Source organism: Perissodus microlepis, chromosome 4 (assembly GCF_051167445.1).
Source record: "Perissodus microlepis isolate ML-2025 ecotype Zambia chromosome 4, ASM5116744v1, whole genome shotgun sequence".
In the NCBI taxonomy this organism is placed as follows: domain Eukaryota; kingdom Metazoa; phylum Chordata; class Actinopteri; order Cichliformes; family Cichlidae; genus Perissodus; species Perissodus microlepis.
The window spans coordinates 32,666,166-32,688,975 of NC_140464.1; the positions used below are offsets into that span (position 1 = coordinate 32,666,166).

Genomic DNA, 22,810 nt, shown 5'->3' on the forward strand with positions numbered 1-22,810 from the left:
GCAGCTTAAATCTACAACTTGAAGTGAAAAGCTTCACTGTGATTTCCCACTGTGCAGAGCTCAGCTGACAACTTCTGTTTAGTTTTATGTGACAATTCATGTGATATCAGGCAATACACACAAAACATGTATTGTTTTGTGTGAAAAAAAGAAGTTATGTCTATTTGATTAACTTGATGATTAAACTTTCCTTCTTTGCAAATGTGTCATGGTAAAGTGTCCCTTTGCTTACGACTTCTTGTGAACATGGATTTAAAAAGAAAACATTATACATAATAATGTATCTGTCTCCAGACTTAAACCCTATTAGCATCAAAGGGAAGGTGGAGGAGGTCTCTAACATCCACCAGCTCCATGATGTCACCAAGGAGGAGTGGGAGAGGACTCCAGTGGCACCCTGTGAAGCCCAACAGGCAGTGTTGAAAAATAATGGCTGACACACAAAATATTGACACTTTGGGCACAATTTGGACATTTTCACTTAGGCGTGTACTCACTTATGTTGACAACAGTTTAGATGTTAACGACTGTATGCTGAGTTATTTAAAGATGAAAGCAAATTTACACTGTTGTACAAGCTGTACACTGACTACTTTACATTGTATTAAAGTGTCATATCTTCAGTGTTGTCCCATAAAAAGATTTAATAAAATATTTACAACAATGTGAGGGCTGTGCTCACTTTTGTGAGATACTGTATATAATGATGCATGTTATATGGAGGTTTGAGACTTTGTCTTTAACTTTATTAGTGAAACAACTGCAGGTTTCACTGACAGTACATAACATGGTAGTTTAGCCTTTGTATGTTTTTCATAAATGAAGTTCTACGTATTCAGATTTGAGAGCACGTGGGATGATTAGAGTTCACTGAATGGTGCTGAGGTCTGAAGCTGAGAGCAGCTCCAGTAATCACACTGAGAGAAGAATTGTGACAAACTGTTCAATGTGAGGTTTATGCCTCAAAGCTGAAACAGAGCTTTATATATTAATAGATTATCCAGTATAATATTTTACCTTTTTAAAAAGTTATCTACAAAGATAAGATGATGGCACAGGCTTTCAGCCCTGATTTAAAACACACACAAACTATTAGAACCAGCTTTAATCCAACCAGCAACCAACTTGAATGGGCTGCCTCGGCAATGAAAAACATATATTCATTCTTCATATTATTCTCAAAAGGTGTAAGACGCTCAGAGTACTGCACACATGTGAACAACACTTCATTAAGAATCATTCAGGTTGCTTTTTAACCTGAATATCTAAACCAAACTCAGAAAGAAATAGATAGTCACTGCTGAAAATGTCTATAGTGGAAACATTAAACACATTTGAAATGAGCACATTAAATACCATCGTTTTGGTTTCAACACATAAATATTTGACTTTGCTATTTTATTTTATTTTGTGTACATCAGCTGTGTTATCAAAAACCTGAATATCATTTATAGACTGTGACTGCTATAACAGACAGTCTGTGGGTGAGAAGAGTGCTCTCAGTACTTCATCCATCTATTGTCTTCCACTATCCTTCTACAGGGTGGGCCATTTATATGGATACACCGTAATAACATGGGAATGGTTGGTGATATTAAAGTCCTGTTTGTGGCACATTAGTATATGTGAGGGGGCAAACTCCTCAAGATGGGTGGTGACCATGGTGGCCATTTAGAAGTCGGCCATCTTGGATACAACTTTTGTTTTTTCAATAGGAAGAGGGTCATGTGACACATCAAACTTATTGGTAATGTCACAAGAAAAACAATAGTGTGCTTGGTTTCAACGTAACTTTATACTTTCATGACTTATTTACAAGTTTCTGACCACTTATAAAATGTGTTCAATGTGCTGCCCATTGTGTTGGATTGTCAATGCAACCCTCTTCTCCCTCTCTTCACACACTGATAGCAACACCGCAGGAAAAATGCCAGCACAGGCATCCAGTATCCGTAGTTTCAGGTGCTGCACATCTCGTATCTTCACACCATAGACAATTGCCTTCAGATGACCCCAAAGATAAAAGTCTAAGGGGGTCAGATCGGGAGACCTTGGGGGCCATTCAACTGGCCCACGACAACCAATCCACTGTCCAGGAAACTGTTCATCTAGGAATGCTCGGACCTGCACCCATAATGTGGTGGTGCACCATCTTGCTGGAAAAACTCAGGGAACGTGCCAGCTTCAGTGCATAAAGAGGGAAACACATCATCATGTAGCAATTTCAAATATCCAGTGGCCTTGAGGTTTCCATTGATGAAGAATGGACCCACTATCGTTGTACCCCATATACCACACCAAACCATCACTTTTGTTGTTCCAACAGTCTTGGAGGGATCCATCCAATGTGGGTTAGTGTCAGACCAATAGCGGTGGTTTTGTTTGTTAACTTCACCATTCACATAAAAGTTTGCCTCATCACTGAACAAAATCTTCTGCGTGAACTGAGGGTCCTGTTCCAATTTTTGTTTTGCCCATTCTGCAAATTCTGTGCACCGATCTGGGTCATCCTCGTTGAGATGCTGCAGTAGCTGGAGTTTGTAAGGGTGCCATTTGTGAGTAGCTAATATCCGCCGAAGGGATGTTCGACTAATGCCACTCTCCAGTGACATAAGGCGAGTGCTACGCTGTGGGCTCTTGCTGAATGAAGCTAGGACAGCCACTGATGTTTCTTCATTAGTGACAGTTTTCTTGCGTCCACATTTTGGCAAATCCAACACTGAACCAGTTTCACGAAACTTAGCAAGCAGTTTGCTGACTGTAGCATGGGAGATGGGTGGTCTCATAGGGTGTCTTGCATTGAAATCTGCTGCAATGACCCGGTTACTGCGTTCACCAGATATCAACACGATTTCGATCCACTCCTCACGTGTTAACCTCTTCGACATGTCAATGGCTGTGAACAAAGAGAAACTTGTAAATAACTCATGAAAGAATAAAGTTACGTTGAAACCAAGCACACCATTGTTTTTCTTGTGACATTACCAATAAGTTTGATGTGTCACATGACCCTCTTCCTATTGAAAAAACAAAAGTTGTACCCAAGATGGCCGACTTCTAAATGGCCACCATGGTCACCACCCCTCTTGAGGAGTTTGCCCCCTCACATATACTAATGTGCCACAAACAGGACTTTAATATCACCAACCATTCCCATGTTATTACGGTGTATCCATATAAATGGCCCACCCTGTACTTCATGTTCACGTAGGATACAGCTGCCATGGTTAGTTCATTCAGAACTCATCCCAGAGAGACTGACAACCATTCACACCTTCATGGTTCAGAGGCTACTCAGCAGAGGATGGTTTTTCAAAGATGTGTGGGACTGTTAACATTAAATGTTAACTTTCTCTAAAGATGGAAAAGCACATTTGGTATTTTCGTTTAATATATATTTTAATTAACTAATGAAAAATCAAAGCTAACGCTGTGCCAGCTTCCAGCTTTGACTGACAGCGATCAAACCTGTTTTGCCGCTTTGCGTCTATCTGCGACTCCAGAACAGACAAACGCATGTTTTTCTGTGACTGCAGCTGCCAAACAAGCCGTGTGATGACCAATGTTCCCTCTAAGCTGCGCGCGTGCGCAATTGTGCACCGCTGGCACGGTCTCTGCGTGCAGAAAATCTGTGTTGCGCAAAAAAAAAATCTAACCTGAATTGAAATTAAAATAAAAACTATAACAATTCTGTTTTGCAGTGTTAGTCAGTGAGTGACTGGCTGCTCCCGTATGGGATCAGAACAATGCCACTTTATCCCATAGTCCAGCCAATAATGCGATTCACATTCGTATATACGCAGCTAATCAACGTCGTTGACAGGCTATGACAGCGTCCTTATGTGCCGACACCAGTGTTTTAGCGAGCAAAGCGGCTGATGTGGAGTGAAGTCACGTTAATGACAACGTGTACAACCATTGGAGATGTGAGCAGGACAGACAGAACAACTGACGGACAAAGTGTGGACTTTATACCAGTTTTTAAATTGTGTTGATCGGCCATGTAAAACCAGAGTTATGATAAAATATCTGCAATGTTTGGTTTTCTTCCTGAATACTGTCGTTGTTTATATTTACTGCGGGAAGAAACGGTAAAAACGGCGTTTTATAAGGAAAACGCTCGAAAGCCCGTGAGCAAAAACAAAACCAAAAAACCCCCACCTTTCCTATTGGTGGAAAAATGTACCATGTCGACCAATCAAAAAATGATATGGCAACGTGGCATTTAGTTGTTAAGAAACGGGGGGAAGTTTTAGGAGTGATGGTGGTGTTTTGAGATGTGAGAGATTTGCGATGTTTAGCACAAATCTTGTGTAGTTAGTGTGTAGTGTAGTCAATAGTTTTGTTGTGTGTGTCAGAACAATGAGGCGACTGCTGAGTGTTACAGGTGTTACAGCAGTGATACATCTGCTGCTGTCAGGCCTGCAGGTATCAGGCTGTTGTTCTCCTTCATCTCATAGTGGACAGAAATAATTTTTTGGAGTGGCACAAATAATTTGTGTGGCATCAGATTTGATGCAGAACAGCTGATTGTTCTGTAAATAGTTTGAAATGTTTATTTAAAAAAACGTCTTGGCTGCATTTTTAGGTAAACAGCTGCAAAACACTTTGTTGTTTGCAAAACTCAGTTACTTTTTTGAAGAAGTAACTATATAATTAATTGCCCAACATTGGTCATTATAGCCTGTATTTTGCAGACAGAGTTACAGACTCTCTCCCAGACCACAGACTCAGACTCATTATATATATATATATATATATATATATATATATATATATATATATATATATATATATATATATATATATATATATATATATATATATATAAGTTGTGTTTTCAAAATTGGAGTTCAAGTTATTTTTACTTCCAATAGTGTGAACATACTGCACAGGTCAATGACAAGATTTTTTTAATTTTCATTGTAGGTGGGCTAAAGCAGTTAATTAAAAGTAGTCTAACATACATGTAAATGCTGTAATTTGATTATTTTAATAAACCATGTAACTTGGATGGATTAGATGCAGGTGTGACCACAGCGCACACGTCTGCTGTTGCTCACAGTGGTCCAAGGGACCGCTCAGGGAGTTTGTGTGTTCGCTCAGACACGTGAAAAATTAGAGGGAACATTGGTGATGACATCGTTCTTACAGCATCAACACAGTAATTCAAATCAAACTTATGACAAAGGAGATCCTTGAACACAAATTAGCCTGATATGAAAATGTTTGTGTGCTGGTTTGATTCCAGTCTAATGGAGAGGGCGGGGCTTATGTCCTATACTGCAGCCGGACATCAGGGGGCGATAGAGACGCTTTTGGCTTGTCTTTTGTCAGATGTTTTGTCAACCGTCGAAGAAGAAGAAGAAGAAGAAGAAGAGCGGAAGCCAGGGAGCGGAATTCAAAAGAGAAGGTGAGTTCTGTCCGTTATAAAGTTAAAACTGCGGGAGGCTGAGCAGCACAGATCCCTGCGGTGTGCCTTAAAGCAGGTAACACAAACGGCACAGTGACGCTGGGTTAGTGTTAGTGGGTAGCACGTTAGCGAGTCCGTGAAATAAACCAAACAATACAAACAACCAGTCTCACGTTGCATTTGCGCAGCTGCAGAGCGGGGAGAAGGCGGTAACCGCTGACACCTCGGCTGTGTCCCAATCCAGCGACCGCACGCTTCGAAGTACGCGCACTTCGCGGACTACGTACGGCGGGTACTAGCAAGTACGAGAAGTGCGGAAGTGAGAGGCTTGTGAAATGGGACGGTTCAGCCTTCGCGCTGCTCAGGTTGCCTAGCAACCATGATACTAACCGCGAGAAACGTTACATACAGCTTTGTTTGACAGAAATGAAGGAGAAAAATGTTTTTTGTTCATTCATTTTTTATGACATCACTTTGATTAGTTGAGTATCTGAGGCTGAGACCACGGGACTGTAAAACATGATTGTTGGGCTTCATTTCTGTACTGAACAGTCATTTAAGATTAGCTAGTAAATAACAATTAGCTAATGTTGTTCATGAGACTAAAGTCATCTCAGTTTGGTAATGTAAATATAATATGGCCAATATTAAAGTTACTATATTAATCATTATCAGTTATTACAGCAGTGAGTTTAAACTCTGTGTCAAATACTGAGCTTCAGTAAAGATTCAATTTATCATTTATATTTCCTGTCACCTTAAATCTTCACTCAAAGACAAGCATCTTTGACAGTGTATATATAGATGTATCATACATAAGACACAAATATTGTTCCTTCAGTATGTTGGCATTATTACATTTGGCTCAATGCTTACATATATTTATAAAAAGAAAATGTACGAGCTGTGATAACTGTGTCTGATAGAATGAAGAGTAGACTGATATATGAAATATTCCTTTATTGGGTGAGAAAATCAGACCATGTCATAACTGCTTTAAGTCATACAGAATAGATATCAGAGCCTTAAACAGGCTGACTTCTGCTAAATGGGTCAAACTGGGCAGAAAGTCTACAAACACATAACATCCTTATAGAATATGATGTAACACTATAGATCAACTTAGCTCAGAATATATAAAGCATATAAACAATTACAGCAATATGATGCAACAAACACAGCAGCTACTGATCCAAAATACTCAAAGCTTCATAGAACTGAAACAAACATTTATTTTAGCTCCATTCTGCTGCTGATACAGACTTTAGGTTTCTGGACATTTGCTTTAGGTTTCTCCGCTACGCTGAGGTCAGACCCATTTCCGGTGTCGGTGGAAACTGAAGGGGTCAAAGGTCTCCGTCCTTTGTAAAACAGGTGTTTGGCAGTAAGGAATATTATTAATGCATCAGTGTCATGAAACACCTCGTTTTTAAAGGCAACGCTGTCAGTTATACAGTAATATAAATGGCACCATGTTTACGGGATCACTTAAAGACGGAGTTTGGTCCATGAGGGAAACACTCTCAGTGATCCAGGTAAGGATGCAGCGCTATGCCCCGCCCACTCTGTACTATTGGAGGGTCTACCTTACAATATAAAGCAGCTTGAGGTGACTGGTGTTGTGATTTGGCGCTGTGTGAATAAAATATAATTGAACTGAATAGTTTACACAGTTTCTAATTGCACAGAAATAGTCAGTTCACTATTTTCAAACAGGAAGCTCAGAAAAAGCCCAGCAGCTTAACAGGTAGCCCCTTAAAACTGATAGGAGTGCTGGGTTTTAGGTCAAACTACTGGAACTCTTGAACCATTGGTGCAACGAAAAATTCCAATGGTTCCTGAACACATCAACTCTGTACTTTTTCAGTGATATTAGGGTCATTGCAGTGATCCCAGGCAGGGCGCCACATCCAAATCCTGGCAATGAACACAGAAAACAACCCAACAATCAAAACCAAGGAAAAAAGAACCCTCATGCAGGATGAAATGTCTGTAGAGCTGCATCACACTCACGATTTGTTCTCGCAAACAACTGATGACCCTAACATCACTGAAAAGCGCTGCTTTCAGTAACTGTTGGGATTATGTCAAATGAGCCAACGGTTCAACTTAAAGATGTTGAAAATAAAAACCTCTGTGAAACACGTGACGCCAGCGACAGGTTAGGTTTCAGAGGGTTAGAGTGGGAGCGTAGGATCCAGCTGCCACTCAGCGGTTCCTTCTTGTTTGGCCAGCTGCACTGAAACAGGAACATCCAGCTGTTAGCCGTTATGTTCAGGTTTGTAATGCGCCTTATAACTGAAGACTGTTCACCGGGTACTTGGTGCACCTGATGAACACACAGCAGTGTTTTTGTGATGATTATTTCATGTCTTTATAATATATTCATATGTAAAGCTGTGTGATTATAATGATCAGGGTTAAGGAGTATCTCAGACTGTGATCCACTCTGCTTTTTCCTGTCAGCATGAGTTTGTCCAGTGGCCATTCTCCTCCCCCATCTCCTCTCCCGGTCCCTCTCCCCTTCTCCTCCTCTCCCTCCCTGACGTGTTGTCCTGAACTCAACCTATCGGTCACACTCGGCCTCCCCCCTAAGACCGGCCAATCACTACCCAAGAAACTGAAACAGGGTCAGCAGAGTGAACAAGCACAGCTGAAGCACAACCCTAAAGGACAGACAGACAGAAAGAGGAACAGACAGGTAACGACTGTGTGTCTGTCTGTCTGTGTGTGTGTGTGTGTGTGTGTCTGTGTGTGTGTGTGTGTGTGTGTCTGTGTGTGTGTGTGTGTGTGTGTGTGTCTGTCTGTGTGTCTGTCTGTGTGTGTGTGTGTGCGTGTGCAGTGTTGGGGAGTAACGGAGTACATGTATCACCGTTACGTATTTAAAATACAAAATATGAGTAACTGTATTCCGTTACAGTTACAGTTTAAAACGGTGGTATTTAGAATACAGTTACTTTGTTGAAATAAATGGATTACACGGCGGTATTTTCCTGCTTCATATTGTGGCGGGTCAGGACTGTTTGGGTTTTGTTTGACAGCTGTGTTCTGTTGTTCCAGGTGGCAGTGTTACGGTTGCTATGGTTACAACAAAAAGACGCTCTCTCACCCAGGAAACACACAGTCGCAAAGAGAGAGAGCACCTTTCTGTTGTTGCTGTTGTGCTAAGCTAATAGGCAGAATGCTACAGGCATCGCCCTAAAGAATGTAGGCTCGTGGGCAGTGTAGTCCGTGCTGCAGGGAGAATGGACTGTCATACCCGTTATGTGCCTGTGAGCGAGGAGGGAGAAAAAGGAAAAGTACGAGTTGTCACGGAGCAGAAACAGGAGCTGGAAGCATGTAAATATAATAATAACCACTGCAGCCAAACAGAGAGCCTGACGAGCCCAGCTGTAAGTACGCTGTTAAGACGCGACTGTACACCGTGTTCCTGTTTTCCTCTGAAACAATAAGTTCGGTTGCAGCAGCCTTTCAACGCCTCTCTCTGTCTCTTGCTGCAAAGTCGACCCAGACAACAAAGTAAAGCTAGTTTTCAGCTACGAGCCGACACGAACCCGACGTATTAGTCAGAGGTCCCTTTGCTACGGTTCAGAGCCGCGGACCTTCAGTAATAGTAATAAATCACATTCATGTAGCTGTAAAAAGCATGATAATATATTAAGTAATCCAAAGTATTCTGTTACGTTACTCTCATTGAGTAACGTAACGGAATACGTTACAGAATACATTTTGGGGCATGTAATCTGTAATCTGTAGTGGAATACATTTTAAAAGTAACCTTCCCAACACTGTGTGTGTGTGTCTGTGTGTGTGTTGACATCACCTTTATGGTGTCCTGCAGGTGTGTTCTAAAGAGGCAGTCATCACAGTAACACCAGAGCCTGACATCGACTCGAGCAGTGACGCCCCATTTGAGGACTGGCTGAGAGGTGAGAGCATGCTGCTGCTGCTGCTGCTGCTTCCTGCTGTACCAAGGTAAAGTCAGATGCACTTGGTATGGAAGATGCCATCGTGTGCAGGGGGTCTCTGGTGGAGTCACTGTGTCAAACCTTCTTGCTCAAACTCTTGACTGTGAATAAACCTGAACCCAGCCCAGCAGAAAAAGATGTTTCCTGAGGCGGAGCCTGTCCCAGCTGGCGAGCGCAGGGTGTACTTTACACGGGTCCATCGCAGGGCCACACAGATTGATACAAAAAATGTGTACAGCGTGTCCAGCTCTGGGCCTCGAGGACCACTGTCCTGCAGGTTTTAGATCTTACCCTGGGTCAGCTGAATCAAAATTTAGTTCATTAGCAGGCCTCTGGAGAACTTCAACAGATGCTGAGGAGGTCATTTAGCCGTTTGAATCAGCTGTGATGGATCAAGGACACGTCTAATGCCTGCAGGATACCGGCCCTTGAGATCATTATATTTGAATGGCTATATTGTGGTGTAGCTCTTACTAGGGCTGCTCAATTAATCGAATTTTCATCTCGATTACGATCTGGGCTTTCAACGATCGTTAAAAATGACTGAGCCGATTATTAGCCCCTCCCTCGTGCTTTACTCTCGTGCTGCTCCGTGTGGCAAATCGAGCGCACCTCTCTGCATTTCGAACACGTGTTATTTGGAGAGGAGAGTGACTGCTGTTGAAAAGAGAGGTAAAAAAACTTCAGTGGTGTGGAAACATTATGGGTTCGCAGAGTCAGACGTGGATCAAGTAGACACAGTGTGTAAACTTTGCTACGGTGTCGTAGCTGCACCACAGAGCAACACTGCAAAGTTCACTAAACATAGATGTTTACATTTTTCATTTATTTCTTATATTGCAAACATTTGCACTGTTATCAGTATTTGCACTATTTTATATTATTTTTTGACAATCTTTAAAGTCATTATTCAACACATTGTTATTGTTAAATAAATATCGTCAAATAATCGAGATCTCAATTTCAGTGAAAATACTCGTGATGATCATTTTTGCCATAATCGAGCAGCCCTAGCTCTTACCCCTCAGCTGTAAAAAGCTATGAGGTGTCGTCACCCTGCTGGGGAGGCAGGCCGGCTGGCCTGGAAACCCAAATTTGTGAATGCAGTAACTCTGGAACAAAGCAATGTAGCATTGCCAAATAGATACCATACGTGCATTTGTTCAAACTTTGGGATGAGTGTGAATCTCACTAATCGCAACCTCAAATTCAAAGGCAGAGATTTTCAAAGGTGCCTCTACTGTAGGAGGCTGCCAGTATTTTACAGTTTGAGATTACTAACTGCACGGACAAAGTACTGAGCCACACCTGTTCATTCATGTGTTACGTTTTATGTTTTCTCTGCACCATGTGAGACAAGCTTGTGTTGTTGTGTGTCTTTAACATTGATCACCAAGCACAATGTGAAGTGTGAGCTGCAGTGGTGTAAAGCACATCGGATCACGGTTTTAAGTCACGGATCAGCAAAAAAAAGAAAATTTTAACATTTACTTATTAACTTATTTAAGTACTTTTTGCCTGTTAAAAACATTCAACTCAGGACTCATTCCACACAATTATATAAAAACAAATTAAGATGCAATACAGGGCAGTGCAGGGCTTTGTATCTACCGCTGTGATATAACGAGCGGTCACGTAGCTTTCCGTTGCCCTGGAGCTCCACCCGTTTGTAGTTGGGCAACAGAAGATGCGTTGGACAGCTCAGCCACAACGTTAAACTTTTCCTGCTCACACATGCTTGTAGTGATCTTCTCACTGAAGTGGACGCGCGACGGGATGTCATAGCGTGGCTCAAGCACGTTCATCATAGTTTAAACTGGTGCTGTCAGCGTAAATCTCGTTAAAAGGACCTTAATGCCATAACTGCATTAACGCGGCGAATCTCCGTTAACTAGTTACCGCGGATCGCCCCGTGCGTGGGGCTGCACGGCGTCAATGCGTCAACTAACACGTTGACTAGTTTAAACCCCTTGTTTTGCACACAGAATACGTCCTCCCGTCTGCAGCTAAACACCCCAGTAGCTTCTGTAATAGCTTTAGCCGGTCGGGCTGGGCAGCAAAGGGCTGCTTAAATGCTGCAAACTCCTCTGCTCCTCCACTTGCACCGGTAGCGCTGAGCATAGCTACCGCTCGACAGACCCACCACGCCACCATACACATACTTTTTTCTTCTTTTTCGAATCTTCGGATCGCGTGCGTGCCGAACCGTGGAGTGGGATCGGTTCGGATTTCGGATCAACCGTGATCCGTTGCACCACTAGTGAACAGTGATGCTTTTGTTCCAGCAGTTTGTGGAAGCACCGAGGCTCCAGCTGATAGGTTTGTAGCTTGAACCTATTCGCTGGAACGTTGAAGACAATATAATTACACAGCAAGCAAGACATGAAGTAGGCAAAGTTCTTCATGTTTCTCGTGCACGGGAGAGAACCGGACAAACGCCGTTCCTTCGCTTGACCCCAGTTGCTCTCGTCCGCTCCCCCGTAACACTGCTCTTTTATTGAGGTTACATGAATATGCATAGGTTCATTAACATACGACGTACACATACACACACAGAGTACCTTGCCTGTGTCTGTGTGTGTGTGTGTGTGTGTGTGTGTGTGTGTGTGTGTGTGTGTGTGGGGTCAGAGTGTGACCCCATAAATGACTTCCCTAAACCTGCTGGTCTGGAAGTCCAGCAGTTCATCTAAACAAAAGGCACTTAGACTAAAACAGATATAGATACGTTTATCCTACCATAAAACAATAAGACAAGGTACGACCTCTAAGCATATATGGTTAAATATTTCTAAGCATAAATGACAATCAACAATACAAAACCTAACACCGGCCTCATTCACTTATTAAAAGGTTTAAGTGACTGTCTGTATATATTTGAGACCCCACAGATCCTTTATGTAAAAACTGTATAGGTTCCTGACATATCAACAGCTCGTTTTTGTTTTGTTGTGGACGATGAAGTCAGCGTTGTTGTCTCCAGGACAGCTGAGTATACTTCCATGCGCCTTACTGATTTACTAAACTGGATGAATGACTCAGTCTTTGTCCTGTCTGCTGCTTGTTGTAGGCCTCAGACATGTGGTGGAACCTCCTGCTCCAACATCCACTCATGACCTGAGCTGTCTGGAGAGGGCGGAGCTAAACACCACCCTGGCTCTGAAGACTAGGCTTCAGTCACTGCAGGTGTGCACAGTTTTATTCAGTGGTCACTCAGCTGATTAACAACTGCTAATGCTCATGTATCTGCTGTCCTACAGGACGCTCAGTTTGACTCCCAGAGGGCAATTCAGCAAACACTACAGAAGTCAGAGAGCACGAAGAATCGCATTAATGCTAGAGCTACTGAAGGTAACACACAGATCCTGTGTTGTCTTATTTAATGGTCACTAACAGCTGTTTCTCTGTTGTGAATGAATGAAAAGCACCTCATTCATCCTGTTTGTAGACTTCTGTTGTTGCAGGTGAAAAGCTGATGAAATCAGTAATAATAACAATAGTAATAATAATAATAAAGAGTCAGTCTGCGGATGCCCTCTCGAGTGACCGAATTACTCTCCAGTAGTTTCAGCCGTTCTCCACCACTCTAGGGGGCGTCTCCCACTTTGACCTCGAGGCCATACTCGGCCCACATGTTTCTGTCTACTACGCCAGCCGCCTGGTTATGGCGTTACAAACAAACCAAGGAGAAAAAGCCCCGAGTGTGGAGCGTTTAATAGTCCGTGGTGTGAGTGACAGAAGTAACAGGAGGGAATGTTTTCAGCAGTCTGTGAGTTGTTACTCCCCTTTTTGTTTTCTGTCTTTCGTGTCCCTCTGCTCATGTCCTCTGTAGAGGTGAACGTCTCTCGCTCTCAGGTTCTCTTCACTTCGTTGGTCAGCGTGGATGTGCAGGAGGATCAGCTGATAACCCAGTTGCTCCAAGATAAGCTGCTGCTAGCTCCACCTTCCCAGTGCCGCGGAAGGAGGAACATTAAAGGACCCTCCTCCCTGTTTCTCATAACCTCTGACCTGCTCAGGCAAAAGCCCCTTTCACCAGAGGAGGTCCCATTCAGCCGTCAGCTCTCCACATCAGCTTGCCCCGCCCACGTGACTTTTGACCTGTACAGACGGCAGCAGTCCTGGGAGACGACACCCTGACAAATGTTTCATGTAACTATGTAAATGAAAATAGAAAATGATAACAATTGATCTTAGCGTGAAAAAAACATTTTCCCCTGTTGGTGTGTGTGTGATGGATTCACCCCAGTGTGTGTGTGTGTGTGTGTGTGTGGTGTGAGCTCAAGTCAAAGTCAAATTGTAGCATCATTTAAATAAAACCTTTAGTTGTTTGTGTTTTCTTTGGGGGCTCAGCTGTTCGTCTCCATATGAGCTCTGTTGTTGGTTTTCAGCTGTTGTATAAATGAAGTGCGTCTCCTCCAACATGATGTTTCTGGTTTTTACATGTTACAGTCAAAATGTCTGCCAAACTTTTTCTACAATCTCACACACACACACACACACACACACACATATGTATGGATGGAAAGTTTTTACTGATTTGGTTTGAATAAATCTGCTTGTATATTTGTTTACTGTGAGGCCATCATTTGATTTCCTGTAAAGACGATGCTGTTTGAGGGTTGTTTTATTTCTGTTATTCATTTGTGTGGTTGTGTTGAAGGAGAGAGGTGAAGAGAACATTGCAGCACACAGACAAACTACAGGCGAGACAGCTGATGTGATGCAGTAGTGGTTTATAAAGTGAGAGTGAGAGTAGTGGAGCTGGCTCTATCAAAGCACGCCGCTCGTTCTACGTTTGGAAACTCGAGCAAAGCTTCGCTCAGATGTCAAACGCTGTACTGCAGTCATTAAGACTCAGCTGGGCCCGGTCATTGAGCCACACCTGTACACTTTTAGCTGTTGCATATATGAGAGAATGATGTTAGTTGCACAATGAATATGTGCTGTCATCTATACCAGCGAAACTGTCCCACGTTTTCAGGGCTCACACACCTGACCATTTGTGTTTTGGTTTGTTGTTTAGAAACTTCAGATAAATCATGCAGAAGTTAAATTGTTCAAAGGAATATGAATATAAAGCACTGTATCCACCATCTATCACCGGCTCCCCTCAGGGCTGTGTTCTTTCTCCTCTGCTCTTCTCCCTGTACACCAACTGCTGCACCTCCACCCACCAGTCTGTCAAGCTAATCAAGTTTGCAGATGACACCACCGTTATTGGACTCATCTCGGACGGGGATGAGTCTGCCTACAGGAGGGAGGTTGAACGTCTGGTGTCCTGGTGCAGCCACAACAACCTGGTGCTGAATGCCCAGAAGACAGTGGAGATTATTGTGGACTCCAGGAAGCACACAGCCCCACTCCCCCCCATCATCCTGACTGACACCCTCATCACCTCTGTGGACTCATTCCGCTTCCTGGGTACCACCATCACCCAGGACCTGAAGTGGGAGCCCACCATCACCTCCGTCATTAAGAAAGCCCAGCAGAGGATGTACTTCCTGAGGCAGCTGAAGAAATTCAACCTGCCAACACGGACGATGATGCAATTCTACACCGCAATCATCGAGTCCATCCTCACCTCCTCCATCACCGTGTGGTACGCTGGAGCCACCATCAGGGACAAACAGAGACTGCAGCGTGTTGTGCGCTCTGCTGAGAAGGCGATTGGCTGCAGACTCCCATCTCTGCAGGACCTGTGCACCTCCAGGACACTGGGGCGTGCAGCTCGGATCACAGCTGACCCTTCTCACCCTGGACTCCGTCTGTTTGACCTGCTCCCGTCAGGCAGGAGGCTCCGGTCCATTCGCACCAGAACCTCTCGCCATAAGAACAGTTTCTTCCCCTCTGCTGGTGGACACATGAACAATAACCGTATGACTGTTCCCACCACTAACACATGACCCTACGCTGTGTTCACTGCATCATTCCATGTTTGCACTGATCACCACCTGCACTCATGTATATATCATGTATATATCTATCTGCTTAGCACTTTTAATTCTTATTTTTATGTCTATTTAAGCGTTATATGACAGTACGCTTGCACTAAGCACCGCAGCAATTTCCTAATGTTGTAAACCTGCTCAACATTTGGCAATAAAACCCTTTGTGATTCTATTGTACAAACTCACTGAGAGTTCACACCAAAGCTTTTGTTAGTGATGATGTGATGGACCCGTCTATAAACTCAAACCTCGGCTGTTTGATGACAAGTTCACTCTCATTTCACCTTCATCATCCTGGTCGATGGCAGCGGATGTTTATCTAGACGGTCTCGTAGCGTCTTTCCCTCCTTCCTTCAGTTATATGAAGCAGCTGAATGTTAAAAACCAGCCCGATGTTCCTACCCCCAAACTGCACTGCTGGCATGGTGTTTTTCTGTGCCTTTGACCTCCACAGTGTGCAGCATCCAGAGTTTGGTTACGTTATCATGTGATCAGACTCCCAGTATTTCACAGGCTGGTCAGCAAACTGTAAACGTGCTCCATCAGTGATGGGGTGTTGTGAGCTCGTCTCTGCAGCTGCTCCTCGGCTCTCGCGGCGAGCACCTGATGGTGGCCAGTTCATGGTGAAACAACAATGCTGAAGGTCTGTGGTCATTCGTGTTTACCCATCATCACAGGCTTCGTGTAGGACAGTTTAGCTGGGACTGAACCAGCTGATAAACGCTGACACTGTTTATGTGACACCTTTCTAACCCGAGCAATCAAAGCTGTTTATACCACACTTCTCCATGCTTTGCCTACACAAGTCATGCACATACATACTGAGGCAGCAGGGACCAACTCGGGACTAGCATCAAGCATGTGGGTGAGTGTTTGTTATACTCAAGTATTATATACTCTATTATTATTATTATTATTATTATTATTATTATTATTATTATAATACAGCGCTTTAACACACGACTCACCACATGTCCCCCGACAGACTCTTCTGTACGCACGAGAACAATGTGGGCCCAAACGTTCCGTTTCCCATATTCAGAGTTCGTACGTCTGAATTCAGGATGCGGGCCAGAACGTGGCATCGATCAGAACCTGTGTTTTCACTGGGAACCTTACAGTGATCAACGCTACTTCCTTTAAACTTCTAGACTTGATGGTTAAACATGCCATGTTTAATGTAATGAGAGTCCACAGAGTGCTGTAAAATGTAAAGAACTGTTGTTTAGGGCAGTAAACACCTGAACATGGAAGCAACAATTCATTGTTTGGTGAGATTTTCTACAAAGATGCTGGGAGAGCGTCACAACTCGGGAAAGTTAGATGTACAGTTTATGAATTTTATTTTTTAAAAAAAGAAAAAAAAGTGGCAGCCAGAAACAATACAAAAGAGAAAACTGAGAATGTCAGAGCGGTCTGTGCAGAGTGCCAACACAGCTGTTACCATCGACACACTGTTCTCAAGCTGAGGAAAGGTGGAACTGAAGGGGTGTGGCCTAAAAGTCCAGTAAGAATCAGTCCAGCAACCGTCTACAAACAGCGTCCTTTCCAACGCCATGGTTACCGTTCAAATGAAGGACAGGCTGAGTTTGCGTCTGTATTAACTTCTCCCATGCAAAATAAACAGAACCCCAAAGAACCCAACGAGGTGTTGGGACAAACTTTCGTATGCTAACATACATTTTGTTGAGTGTATATGACACAATGAAGCACCACGCCAATGCACTTTGAACTGAAAGCCACAAAAACCATTTAAATACTGTTAATGTTTGAACAAGTGATGTCTTTAAAATGTTGCTGCGGGAGCGTCAGACTATCGCTCAGACTCCCAAACTGTGTATCTGTCCTCTACTAATGACAAAAACAGGAACGGAGGGAAAGGCGTCTAACGCATCCTGTACTCCAACGTCTTTGACATCTCACATAGCTGGCCCCTGAAGTCCACGTCTATGGTGAAGTCCAGGTCCCTCTGCAGAGACAGCAGGTCAGGTTACACAAAGACAAACGGAATCGAAGCAAAGAGCGGCCGAACTGTGCTTACATTGTTCTTGACATTTGGCTTCATGCTGACGGTGCCAATGATCTCCTCTCCAGTCTTCACAGTCAGGTAATCATCCAGGTAGAAGACTGTCTGCTTCCAGTGGGTGTAAGGAGACTCTGGGCCTGTTGGGAGACAGAGCGTTGGTAATCTACACCAGCCTTTATTTTAACCTGCCCCCGTGTGTCACACAGTTCAGCTGACTGGCTCCAATCAGCTGACCACCTCTGGCCTGTTCACCTGTAGTCATGTGTGTCTGTAAAGCTAATTCTGGCTGCAGGCTGAGGTTCTCATTTCTCCTCCCGGATTCGTTGCTGTATAAATAAAACTGAATTTGTCAAAGCAGACACTAATGCCAGCTCACAGTGGTCAACAAGCTGTACAACAGCAACGACCCGCCGCCGTTTGTAGGAAGGTCAGTGTGTCCCGTCTGACAGAACATGAATTGTTCAGTATGTGGATGAAGTACGTGAAGCCTGAGAACACCCAGAGCAAGAATCCTGCCAACACTGTAAATTCATTCAGGTATGAGAACTGCTTTCATGCAGTGACTATCAGGGCAGTAGAAAGCATTCATACTGGGACACCAGTGTAAAGACAGCAGGCAGGCACACTGACTGGTAGAGAAGCCGATCCTCTTATGGCAGCGGGTGAACTCGATGTTGAAGTAGGTAACCAACGCGTGGATGTAGTCGTTCCTCTTCACCTGGAGGCAGAACGGGGACGTGAACGTCAGGTCTTCGGCCTTCACTGTGTAGATGTCCACCTCCTAGACAAAAAAGACAACAAGATGCCTTCAGACCAAATGTTTCAGGTCAGCTTCAGCCACCCCCTCTGCCTGTGTCCCACATCCATTCAAGGAGCAGAGAACGATCCACCTACCCTGACGAGACAGGAGTTGCTGACCAGCTGCTTGGGGTCCACCACATCCACCAGGGGCTCCTTGATCGCCACCTCCTTGATGCAGGACATATCAAAACCGTACACGTTCTCCCACCCTGACAGAGACAAGACCAGGTTACAGCTACAATGATCCAAAGTGTCCTCTCTGACAGACGGGTCACCGCTCTGAGCGCGTCCGTCACGTACAGCGTTGTGCTCGGCTCACCTCGTCGTGTTGACATTCTGCTAATGACGAGCAGACTAAATAACCATGTTGACACTGAATGCTTACAAACACTGGAGCACAGCCTGAACTCGTCACCATCACAAGCTTGTATTACAGAGTGGATCAAATCTGATGGGGATCATAGTTACATCACAGTGAAGCATGAAAGGAGCCTGTGCAGTGTTTTACACTCATCGTTGTATATCTGACTCTCTGCATGCTGATCACAGTTTGAACCTAAAAGGTCGAACTGGGCTCATGAAACCTGTTCTTGCTGTGACCTTTCATGAAGGCAGGCTGACGAGGAGGCGGCGCTCTGTTGGGCGAGTAATGACTTCAGGAGTTTCTTCAGACTTAAGCATTAAACAAAGTTACTTCCAACCATCTCAGACATGCAGCTACTTTCATTCAGTCTTTAGGCCCACTCAGTCCACAGCAGTTGGTGTGGTCGTCTCTCGACACGGTCGGCCGAGTTCAGTCTGCTTTGTGTTCATATGAAGTGTGCGTGTCCTCATTAGATGTGTGTTGGTGTGGCTGAAGCCTCAGGTTTGTACTGTTGAGACTGTTTCAGTGCTCAGATTAATCAAAGTCACCGAAACAACAGAATTACTTTCGGTGTAGTAATTAAAACACTCCATTAAAGTAATCTATTACTTGTGAGTAACAGACCCAACAGTTATGACACCAGAGAGGGGAAATGCCTCCAACACGAGCAAACATTTGACCTCACAGCAGGTCACGACTGCAGCACATCAAAGCCAATCCGAACCCACAGAGTGACTGAGTGAGCTCACTGATGGACAGCTCCTGTGACGGCTCGGTTTCCTTTGGTCCAGTTTGGTAAACATAGTCAGATACAACCGGACTTTGTGTGATGACACAAAAACACACTTGTTTCCTTCACTGTGTGCACGCTTTCACAACGATGTAACCTTACATGTTGGTCACATGACATTTTACCACACCCACTTACTGAATTATTAGAGCGTCCTCAGAATCGACGACACCAACTATAAACATTCATTGACTTAGAAAACGACGCATCCACAATAAAATCCTAAAACCACCTAAATGTATTTTTCTAAAACTACAGGAGGCGATTTGGACGGTATCGCCTGACTGGACTCAATAGATGGGGCGAACGGCTGTGCAGAGCGGAGCTTCCCTCCACCACAGCAGCACCGACACCGGAGACCTTACTGTGCTGTGCTGGTACCCCGCTGATGTTTGGACTGTAATGTTTCTGCTGCTTTACACCGTTTCACTTCATGAGTGAAGCTCCACAGCTACACTGGCTCTTAGTGGGTCTTTTTCCTCCCTCACATTAATATTAATGTTCACACTGAACAGTGAACCTCCAACCCAACGTCGAGGACCTCTTCATTTATCTGGATCTTTGTTCTTATTGTGGGACAACTGGGTGATATTGACAATGACCTGCATACAGGAAACACTCAGATCTCCATTCAGTCACTCGGACCACTCACAGTGTATTTTGTAGTCCTTGTACTGTCGGTCTTCGATGGCGGTGACGTAAAGGGTTGCTCTGTCTGGAAAAATGAGTCCATCTGGTTTCTGTTATTGTATAAAAAGGGACAAATACACAAGTATTCAGAGAAAAGATCAATAAAGTCAGTATGTTCACACCAAGTGAGCAATAAATGAGTAGCTTAAAAAAACCCACAAGCTTAGCCCGGCTCAACCCAAACCCATGTATCTACAGATTTAAGGAGCATCCCAGAGGTGCGACAGGAACAAAGGTTTTACCACAGCCAACACTGTTTACACAGTTACAAGGACTGTAGCTGTGACAGTTTAGTCAATCCCATACACATGGGCCAATAGAAAGTAGATGTGCTGTCCAATATCATTACTGCTCTCACAGCTATCAGCTTCATGTAGAGACATGCTGTCGCAGTCCAACGCCATCATGGAGTAACCGTACTCACAAGCACGCACACCTTCATAGAGAACGCATCGAATTCATGTTTTACAAACAACCACAGGACTGGAAACAGGACTCAACACAGAGCTCAAACAAACAGAAGTGCATATGCATACTTACCAGCCATTTGTCTCTGGCATAAATAACTGTATTAAGCATGGACTCATAGAAGAGACAGTAGCCCATCCACTCTGATATGATGATGTCTACTCCATCCACAGGCAGCTCCACCTCTTCCACCTTTCCTTTAATGATGGTCACCACTGCAGACACAAGAAGAGCTCAGAGTAAGTATTTTTAAATATGATCACATGACTGAAATCATGTTGGCTTCTATTTACTCACCATCATCAAGGTTGTTAGCCTTCACAATTTTCACAGCGTAGTCAGAGATGCTGCTGCACTCGATCTACGGAGATCAAACACAACAAACACATCAAGAGACCATCGCTAGCTGTGAGTGACGCCATTACCACTGATAGGCGAACACCTACCCCTATAACCTTCTTGGCTCCGGCTTTGGCAGCAAACATGCAAAGGATACCCGTCCCACTGCCCACATCAAGCACCACCTTGTCCTTAAAAAGGTGCTTGTTGTGGAACATGGAATTGCGGTACGTGAGAGTGCGAACTTCATCCTTCAGCATCTCCTACAGCACAAAGCAGGATTCATGAACACACACAGGTTTCCTTGAGTTACGCTCTAAACAGAGATTACAAACTAGAGAAATACCTCATGAATTCCAAAGTGGGCGTATGAGTCAAAGTAGTAGTCCTTAGATGTCATGTCCTCAGCTGCAGGCTTGGCTGAGCTCTCCCCCTGGGAAACCTCACAGTAGACCAAGATCGTCTCAATTAAACATCATCTTTGCTAAACTCTGTATCAACAACAGGCGTGTAGGACCAGTTTTAGCATGATCACTATAGTAACAGCAACAGTTTCAGGGCTGGGAACAGGAACAGCTGTTCTAGAAGCAGTAACATCTCATCAAAACCATTTCTACACCATTAATAACCAAAGCTGCAGCTGCACAGTCTCCAAATAACTACTTAATGAAATGATTATAACTTCCCCGTCTTAGTGATAAGAGCTGATAAATCTAACTGACAACCAGCAGCTTTGTTGGCTCCCTTTACAATTAAATATATTAATATAGCAACTCTGTTGCAGCCTCACAGTCCAAAGTTTGTTTACACACACACCAGTTATCGGAACAGGTATAGGCATCATCCACAACCATAAGCGTCGATCATCATCTCTTGCAGGGGGGAAACCCAGAACAGGGCTGAAGGCGGCAACAGCCGAACCAGTGATGTCCTATTGTGTACTCCGACAAGATGGCGCTCCACGTGCTTTAGACACGGGGGCTGAAAACACGCACGTTCCCAGTCCGGCTTCACGGGCTGAGTTAAACGGGTTAGAGTTTTTAAAACAGACTCCACGCCGGGCTAAATACACGTGGCCCACTTTAACGTGAACTCTGGCCGAACAAAAGATGGTGGCACATGGCTGGCAGAAATCGCGCGCGCTTGGCCTTCCTCGATAACGCTGGGTTTCCACGTACACACTAACGACCTCCTCTGTAACTATCAGCTCGGGCTCAGTACAGCTAGCACGTTTGTTCACCTCTGTGAGAGGCAGAGCAGAACACCTAAAGCTGCCTACAACGTAGTTCTTTATCACCCTGAGGATGCTAACGCGGCTAGTTCAGCGCTGCCGCCGCCTGTAAACTGCATCAGAGGGAAAAGATCACGGCAGAAATCGCATGACATCTGTTAAAGAACAAGTTTATGGATAAACTGTAAGAAAATACCAAGAAAGAGTTCAACTCTGTAGCACAGCTAGCTAACGAGTTCAAAAGCTAACACGGTAGCACCCATGCGGTCCACGACAGGCTCGCTCCATCGCCAGCAGCCGGCTGACGCGTTAGCTGAAAGGACGGTTCTGTTCTTTAACCTTCCAGCGTCCCACAGCCGTGAGGATCAGCCGCAGCACGTGCTGGGGGAAGTGTCTGAGTAGCCTTTCTCGGTCACATATGTTAGATGAATGAGCGCCAACGGTGCTAAAGTTCTATTAGCCTTAGCCATGTTAAAATGGATGCATCACTAGCTGGTACGCATGTGCTAAGTAAAGCTAAAAACATAACCGTGTACGCAATGTGGCGTGACTGTATAAAATGACCGCGTGTCGTTTCCAAAGATAAATATAAGTGAGGCTTATTTCCACACTAGAAGACCTTACCTCCATCCCTTCTGCTGGCGCCGCCATTTCGATCATCTACCCAGAGTAGCTGCGTGGGTCTGTAAGCGTCTCCCTTTGTCCCGCCCACGACGGCCAACGTTTATCTCTGATTGGTGCAGACGACAGGCCCTGCCTCCAAATTAATCCGGTT

General features: G+C 44.2%; 2 protein-coding genes across 4 annotated transcripts; one reads left to right on the forward strand and one right to left on the reverse strand.

Annotated features, from left to right (window-relative positions):
* The first annotated feature begins 5,328 nt into the window (after positions 1-5,328).
* ppp1r35 (protein phosphatase 1, regulatory subunit 35) lies at positions 5,329-13,944 on the forward strand. 2 transcript variants are annotated; one of them, XM_084927163.1, is made up of 6 exons: positions 5,329-5,413; positions 7,880-8,114; positions 9,255-9,342; positions 12,449-12,564; positions 12,639-12,729; positions 13,211-13,944. In XM_084927163.1, the coding sequence occupies exons 2-6, from the start codon at positions 7,881-7,883 to the stop codon at positions 13,513-13,515; spliced, it is 834 nt and encodes a 277-aa protein (XP_084783289.1). In that variant the 5' UTR covers positions 5,329-5,413; position 7,880; the 3' UTR covers positions 13,516-13,944. The 2 variants fall into 2 exon arrangements, with proteins under 2 accessions (XP_084783289.1, XP_084783290.1); XM_084927164.1 differs by lacking the exons at positions 5,329-5,413; positions 7,880-8,114 and adding an exon at positions 8,141-8,805.
* Positions 13,945-16,652: 2,708 nt separating this feature from the next.
* Positions 16,653-22,766, reverse strand: prmt1 (protein arginine methyltransferase 1). Of its 2 annotated transcripts, none has more exons than XM_084927161.1 (10): positions 22,660-22,766; positions 21,151-21,246; positions 20,912-21,067; positions 20,763-20,826; positions 20,538-20,680; positions 19,960-20,047; positions 18,247-18,362; positions 17,983-18,133; positions 17,368-17,489; positions 16,653-17,295 (listed from the first exon to the last, which is right to left on the reverse strand). In XM_084927161.1, the coding sequence occupies exons 1-10, from the start codon at positions 22,693-22,695 to the stop codon at positions 17,212-17,214; spliced, it is 1,056 nt and encodes a 351-aa protein (XP_084783287.1). In that variant the 5' UTR covers positions 22,696-22,766; the 3' UTR covers positions 16,653-17,211. The 2 variants fall into 2 exon arrangements, with proteins under 2 accessions (XP_084783287.1, XP_084783288.1); XM_084927162.1 differs by having other exon boundaries at positions 21,151-21,237; positions 22,660-22,765.
* Positions 22,767-22,810: the final 44 nt, after the last annotated feature.

What these genes read in the sequence shown, in the direction of transcription:
- ppp1r35 (XM_084927163.1), top strand. Translation starts at nt 7,881, where the DNA reads ATGAGTTTGTCCAGTGGCCATTCTCCTCCCCCATCTCCTCTCCCGGTC. An exon ending in ACAGAAAGAGGAACAGACAG is followed by an intron (nt 8,115 to 9,254) that starts GTAACGACTGTG and finishes GGTGTCCTGCAG; the next exon opens with GTGTGTTCTAAAGAGGCAGT. An exon ending in TAATGCTAGAGCTACTGAAG is followed by an intron (nt 12,730 to 13,210) that starts GTAACACACAGA and finishes TGTCCTCTGTAG; the next exon opens with AGGTGAACGTCTCTCGCTCT.
- prmt1 (XM_084927161.1), bottom strand. Translation starts at nt 22,695, where the DNA reads ATGATCGAAATGGCGGCGCCAGCAGAAGGGATGGAG. An exon ending in GGCTAACAACCTTGATGATG is followed by an intron (nt 20,681 to 20,762) that starts GTGAGTAAATAG and finishes TTGTGTCTGCAG; the next exon opens with TGGTGACCATCATTAAAGGA. An exon ending in ATGCCAGAGACAAATGGCTG is followed by an intron (nt 20,048 to 20,537) that starts GTAAGTATGCAT and finishes ATACAATAACAG; the next exon opens with AAACCAGATGGACTCATTTT.